General features: G+C 35.1%; 2 protein-coding genes across 4 annotated transcripts in view; both read left to right on the top strand.

The window, feature by feature from the left end:
• Positions 1-2547, top strand: part of LOC122264336 (uncharacterized) — a 17915-nt gene extending 15368 nt beyond the window's left edge. For all 3 annotated transcript variants that reach the window (XM_086555647.1, XM_043033193.2, XM_043033192.2), the window contains 3 exons: positions 175-353; positions 921-1495; positions 1683-2547. In XM_086555647.1, the coding sequence (XP_086411773.1) occupies positions 175-353; positions 921-1495; positions 1683-1791 (863 nt within the window). In that variant the 3' untranslated portion in view covers positions 1792-2547. The remainder of the gene's footprint in view (positions 1-174; positions 354-920; positions 1496-1682) is intronic.
• A 465-nt stretch (positions 2548-3012) lies between these two features.
• Positions 3013-7500, top strand: part of LOC122264335 (serine/threonine-protein kinase PAK 2) — a 17174-nt gene continuing 12686 nt past the window's right edge. The window contains exons 1-7 of the mRNA XM_086534293.1: positions 3013-3028; positions 4222-4370; positions 4466-4543; positions 5232-5297; positions 5550-5637; positions 6038-6102; positions 6546-6666. Of these exons, the coding sequence (XP_086390419.1) occupies positions 3013-3028; positions 4222-4370; positions 4466-4543; positions 5232-5297; positions 5550-5637; positions 6038-6102; positions 6546-6666 (583 nt within the window). The remainder of the gene's footprint in view (positions 3029-4221; positions 4371-4465; positions 4544-5231; positions 5298-5549; positions 5638-6037; positions 6103-6545; positions 6667-7500) is intronic.

Below are 7500 nucleotides of genomic sequence, written 5' to 3'. Positions count from 1 at the left end.
ATATATATATATATATATATATGTATATATATATATGTATATATATATATATATATATATATATATATATATATATATATATATATATATATACATATATACATATATACACATATAAATACACAGTAAATAGTCCAACTCAAACATCAAACACTGCCACCGCTCTTCCTCCAGCAAAAGGCCACTGGCTGAAGGCAGAGGCAGCGAACTCGACCCCGAAGCCGCGCGAGGACCCAAGGGACACACCGTCGGCCACCGCTGCAAGGAAATCCGTTCTGCTTGTGTATGCAAAGGACGTGCTTCCACGAGCGAGGAAACTCCTTAATGAGCTGAGAGAGAAAGCAGCGTGTGAGGTACGTTTTGATCTGTTTTTCAGTATTTTTTTTTTTTTTTTATCAATACCATCCTTATGTTTATACCTGTTGGACTTAATAGATGATGATAGATTCTGAAGTGGAGAAAGACTAAGGGTATACTAAGGTAAATAAGATGCTTTTATTTTATGGTATGGTTGTTGGAAAGGAAAAAGTTATGTAATTCATAGAACAGATTAGCATTGTTGTTTTTTGTTATTTCCGTCTTTATAGATAGTATCATCATTCTTGTAGTGATTATTCTTTGTTATTATTAATGTTATGATTACCATCATCGTTATTACTACTATCATTCATATTAGAAGTGGTGGTATTATCAGTATCCTCTTCATTATCATATATTCTTATTTTATTATTATTATTGCATTGTCATTACTGATTACATCTTTAAGACGGTTATATCATTATTTCTCTTGCTTTCTGTTATCCAAAATTCTTCTGCATTCCTAGTTACCTGTATGCATACGACGGACAGCTGCTGAAGTTACTATTACCAAGTTTCAATGATGCTCATGGTTACAGTTAAAACTGTTGCTCGTTTTCCAGATTCTTGACCTGCATGATGTTCATGATTTCGACAAACTGCATGACTCAACGGCATGGCTGATAAGCAACCTTCGCAGCCCCGCCGTCCTGAAGATACTAGTGGTTTCCGAAGAGGGCGAGAGACTACAGGACCTCTACAGGTCTTCGAGGCAGAACCAGACTGACGAGGAGGAGGAGAACCAAGCGCCACAGGCCAGCCCCGTCGACGCCGAGGGAGGCAGCGGGTTGATCGGCGATCCGAGAGCCACTCTGACCCACGGGGTTTCCGATGATTCTCTCTCACTCCCAGCATCCCGGCCAAAAGAAACTGGTTTGGAAAGGACAGTTGCCGTCGCGGGGATTGAAGGTGTGGCTAATGTTTCCCTGGGATCTTCCACAGAGACTAGTCCACGTCTAGGAAAGAGAAGCTGTATTCGACCAGGTAATTCGACTGGGAACCAAAGTGAATCCAGTGGAGGAAGAGGACTAAGCGATGAGGGCGAGGAAACAGTACTGGGATTCCTATACGAATACATGATCCAAGTACAAGAATCTTCGTGCTTATTCCAGAACAGCAGCCTTGTTTACAAAGTCCAGTAAGTTGATACCTTTGCCGTTGCAACTCCCACCGTTCATTTACCTATGCTTCATCTTTTGCCATTTCAACAGCCCCTTTTTACTCTCTACCTACCCTCCATCTCGACCGTACAGACGGATGAGGGTTCCTTCTTGACCTCAAACTAGCAAATGACTCTCCTTGACCTGTTTTGGTGTCCGGTACAGGTTTGCGGACGGCCCCCTGGCTCGGGTGACAGACAGCCGCTTCTACCTCCTCCCGAGACAAACCCACTTCCTCGTTCAGGCAATCAACGCTTTTGTGGCCGGGAAGTGAATGCAGAAATACCGACGACATTTGCAGTGTGCGAAGAGTATCGGGTTCTTAGTCCACCGAGGAAGTCGGAAGTGAGAACTTTCTCTTGCTTTGCTGTCGAAGCATTTTCTGTATTTTCTGTGGGCGTGCGTATGTTTTAAGTAGCACAGAGAATATACGACCTATGTGGACAGACAACAGATAAAATATTCCTTCTACCCGCATTACATTAAAGGAAATGGAGAGATACATTATCAAAGTTCCTCTTTGTTACTGAACGATACATGAGCTGTATGCATCTATATGTCAAACAAAGAGAGGTTTTATTATCTTATATATTTTTCTATACAATCGGTTGTAGGAACTGATATATCATCACATATGTTTGTCATATGAACATCATAGGCCCACATGCTCATAGGAATGACGAAGCATTATCTATTATACTCTCATGATTCAGCATTTTTTTTTAATCCGATGTTCATAGTCTTTGTTTGATTTACTGATTTTCGCTGTTAATGTGATGAGAGAAGTCAGGGGGACTAGTTCCTGATATTGTAAAGAAACTTGCGGATTAAATATGATCTGATTAAACGAGTTCACGAGTTGTGAGAAACTGTAGAATCCCTGTTTTGGCAAGGTTGTGAAGAAAAAGAGCTTCATAATTGTGTCTAACATGGTATAGCATTTTCATCTGTGGGTTAATTATTAATACCTATTACTAGGAATACTGATTCAATCAATTGCATATATATATATATATAAATATATATATATATATATATATAATATATGTATGTATATATATATATATATATATATATACATATATATACATATATAATATATATATATATATATATATATATATTATATATATATATATAATATATATATTATATATATATATATAATTATATATATACACATATATACATATATATATATATATATATATATATATATATATATATATATATATATATATATTATTACATATATGTATATATATATATATATATATTTATTCATTTATTATACACACACACACACACGCACACACAGATGTATATGTATATGTGTATATATATATATATATATATATATATATATATATATATATATATATATATATATATATATATATATATTATATATATATATATATATATATCACGAGATAGATTTAGCAAGATCAACAGGCAAATTTTCCCGATCTATAGATATAAACATCCTAACAGCATGATTCTTGGCCTTGGTTTGAAAAGATCAAATTAGCTACATTTGGCATTACAGTTGTCAATAACACTAGCTGGTCAGAATATCTATCAAGATTTGAGAATTTTTTTCTTCTGTAATTATGGTGTTCTTTTAATTATCATCAGTGTTATCATAGTTATTCTCAGGTACGATAATCGTGATCACAAAGGATAAGGGTTCCCGACCATTCTTGTAATTCTCCAAAAAATGGCGAGAAATTCACTGGTTAAACATGTGTCTCCTTTTAATGTGCAAGTCTCACCAAAAGAGCATAAATGTCAAATGGAAGAACATGGAAGAACATGAAAGAACATAACAATAAGGATAAGTTTGTTTGAATATTATACCAATGGTTTAATATCTTGATCTAGATATTCTTTGTACTGGATATTATTCTCGGATGATTTATATTGTACAAGTATTATTCCTTGATGGCAACATAACTCATTTGTAGTGTAAGTGTGTGTTTGTGTGTGGGGGGGGGAGGGGGTTCTCATTTCGCCCCTTTTTTAAATGACTCAAAGGGAGGGGGACATTCTTTAGCAATCATTGAATACACTAATAATCGTGTATCATTTTTTTTACCATCATCCCACTTGTAAAATTCTCGTTACATCAATAAACACATACCACAACTATATATCTAAAGTGGTATTTTGCCTTCCCAACAACTTATTTGTTTTCATTATAATCATAATTCCTAAAGATCCACTAAGTACTAGCTGATCCAGGATCCATCACAAAGGATTGTGTAGAGGTGATCTTTGAAAATAAACATATGCTATATATGGATTTTTTTCTTATACTTTTTTTGACTCGATGGCCGGTTGAGTCGTGAAATGAAGTATCTGTGTGTGCGTGTGTGTGTGTGTGTGTGCGTGTGTGTGTTCGTGTGTGCGTTTAATGGTTGAGTACGAAATAATTTTTAAAAATATATACTATACACAAAAATGATGTATGATTCTCATATTATGATTATACAATGCAATTTTCGGTTTTAAAAGATAAAACAGAACGGACGTACAAAAATATGTAAACAGTTTCAGAAGAATATGTTCGAATACCTGTTACGTGAATATAACAGAGGAAAATACGTATACCGATATATGTATTCACATTGTCGATGATGTATGCTCCCTGTTTTTGTTGCATTTCAACGCCTAAAACGTTGCAATGATTTGTCCTCCACAGCCTGTCCCGCACACGGTTACGCAAGGGATCTCTCTGGTTCCCATGCAATTCACTTATCTCTAAGATTAGATAGAAACACATTGTATTGCTATGACTGTCTCGGTGATAACGATAAGAATTATGCCTTCGATAAGCACAGGGCGGTTCTGGTGTGTGTCTTATCACGCTGGCTTCTCACCACGACGCTCGCCAGTGATCATTTCCCGCTCTGTGTTTAAGGTTGTGTTCAATGTTTTGAAAACAGCTGGTTCGGAGCTCCGACTTCGACAACCTTCTGGATCGGCGCCTTTCTTGCATCGTTTTGGGAACTGAGGAACTGTTTGTAAGTGGTATTATTTATGAGATTGCAGTTGGCATCGTACGGTATTATTGCCAATTATAATTTCGTACTAGGATGGCAGTTAGATAATTTCTACAATAATTAATATCTGATAACGCGTGGCTGAATATTTTTGTTCAATTGCGCTTTGCTATGAAAATAAATGTTGCAAATCATGTAAGTCATCCTGCAATTGTGAAGGTCCATTTATGAAAGTGCACAGCATTAAATGTTAATACTGTAAGTTTCTTTGGGAAATTTGGGACCAAGTGGGATGGTACAAGTTCCATAGCATTCTGAACGCTATACTTTTTTTTTCAGATTTCAGATTATAAGCACCTTCTCTAAAATACCTGAAATGGATTTTTTCTTAACACTCACTCCAGGACTGATAAACAATTCCCTGTTAATGAAATCCTTCCGCTAAGAAAGACCTATAGGCCATGGTAACCGTAGGCCCAAGAACAAATACTATATTTTGAAGCCGAGAAATTTTTTTCTGCCGTCGAGATTTCAACTTCAAGCTATAAGAATACAGCGTAACCATGGCTAAGATCGCTTGGTATATATAGAGAAAAAAATCAAGAAATCCTTTTGTTTAAATATTTCAGATGAATTTCTTATGTTTGTTTAGAGTGCTTTCGAAACATGTAAGTTTATAGTAAGGAAACATTCATATTTCTATATCCAGTGCGCGCTTGAAAGGGTCAATGTATTTTCCTTTGACTTTGAGATAATTATTAATATAAAGCATCAGGTCAGATACTGGCTTACACTCAAGAGTAACGTGATTTGATAAAAAAAAACAAAAAACGATTTAATGAACAGAATATCATTATCAAAATTCAGCAATGATTACTTAAATATCATCTATCTATCATTGACATTAACAAAAGTCAGTGTCGATGATGGAAAGACCCAAGTAAGTAAATACTCACTACTCTCCAATGGTTATCATTTTCTTCGTCAAAATATCATTACGAGATACGCAACAAAGTCACCATAACAGAGGAACGTGTTTCATGATTCGGAGAATGAAAAGCGTAATTTGAGCAGCACACAAATTGGCATGGCTTTCCGAAGAAAAAGATCTGCAGGTAAATATAACTTGCAGACTTATCATTTACATCATGGATATATGATGCCATTACGGCGGTCGCGTATGCAATGTACGCACGTAGGTAAGTCGTTAGAGTGATAAAGTACGTGTGTAAGACAATGAATTCTACTTTCCGTTTTTATTGCAAAAGTTACCGATGAAAGCTAAAGCCCACTCTGCTACAGATAATCAAAGCGAGTACCTTGAAATTAAGTAAAATAAGATACGTAAATTAATAAAATCAAAGTAAAAAAACAACAAAAATATGACGAGAAATACATTAGTGAAGGTGGGTGCAAGGGGTGTGTTGGTCGAGGTGGTTAGAAGGATCAGACTCTGACAGTGAGATGCGCGGAGGCTTCACCGCCGGGTGGGGGGACGAGAGCTCCTCCTCTCAGTGAACCCCAGCATCACTGAGGGTTCCAACAAGGGCTTCCACCGCCACCACCGCCAAACCCACAAGGTGACCAGCAGTGAAACCTCTGTCGCTTGATGTCGTCACGGTACTTTTAGTTTTGTGTTTGATTCGTAAGATGTTGTGGCGATCGGGTCAGTGGTTCCATCTTCTGCACTCATGAACCTTATTATAAAACAGCTGATGAGTTTGACACGTATTCAAATTATGTACGTATGTGCCCCTTATTTACGTATATACAAACAAATGCAACGAGAGCGACTGTGCTTTGAATACTAACAAATACTAACAAATGGACGGTACGTGACATATTTCTCACAAATGTATTACGATAACATATCTCAGTGATATAGCACCACGATCTAACCTAGAGCAAAGAAAGTCAACGCCCATGAAACCCGGCCAGCAGTCATGCACATGCCACTGGCTCGGTTGCACGGTGGCGCTGGCGATGTATAGAGCCAAGGCGTGAGTCACCATTCCCGAGATAGCTGTTAGTGCCCTTATCTCCGTTATCAAATGCATCGTCACGCCGTTCCCAGGATCGAAATCAGCTGTTCTCCATCGGTCTCTGGATCTCGCCTGTGAATCGCATTATAGTTGATGCCAATGGTTGGTACGTGACTTGTGTTTTAGTGTTCGTTTTATCTGTTCGTTTCAAGGCGCACTCGAGCAATACGGAAGGTTAGAGGGGCGATTTTGCTTTTGTCACTCACAGGTCCATACGTAGTTTAGCAATGTCTTTGTTATTATTATTGTTATTAATGTCATCATTATTATCATCATTATCATTATTATTGTTATTATTAGCATTATTATTATCATTATTATAATCATTATTAATATAATCATTATTATTATTATTAATGTTATAATAATTATTATCACTATTATCATTATCATTATTGTAATTATTACTATAATTATTATTATTATTATTATTACTATTATTATTACTATTATTATTATCTTTATTATCATTGTCATCATTATTATCATCAGTATCATTATCTTTTTTTAAATCAATACCATCAGTATTATTAGAATGATTATTATCGTTGTCATTATTATCCCTATTATTATTATTATCATTATTATTATTATTATTATCATTATTATTATTATTTTATTATTATTACTATCATTATTATTATCAATATTGTTATCACTATTATTATTATTATCATTATTATCATTATTATTATTACTATTATCATTATCATTTTTACTATTCTTATTGTCATCATTATTATTGTTATTATCATTATTACTACTATCATTATCATGATTGTTTTTTTGTTGTTGTGCTATTACTGTTTTTATTATCATTACTATCTTTGTTATTTGCAAGTGTTATTATTGTTAATATTACCATTATCATTACTATTATCATCATTGATATCAACATCATTGTTATCATTATTATCATTATCATCATCCTTATCC

Source organism: Penaeus japonicus, unplaced genomic scaffold (assembly GCF_977035675.1).
Source record: "Penaeus japonicus unplaced genomic scaffold, GWHDUDI00000001_assembly GWHDUDI00000003, whole genome shotgun sequence".
Classification (NCBI taxonomy): domain Eukaryota; kingdom Metazoa; phylum Arthropoda; class Malacostraca; order Decapoda; family Penaeidae; genus Penaeus; species Penaeus japonicus.
The sequence above is the reverse complement of the archived record's forward strand: the minus strand, read 5'-3'. Positions and strand labels throughout refer to the sequence as shown.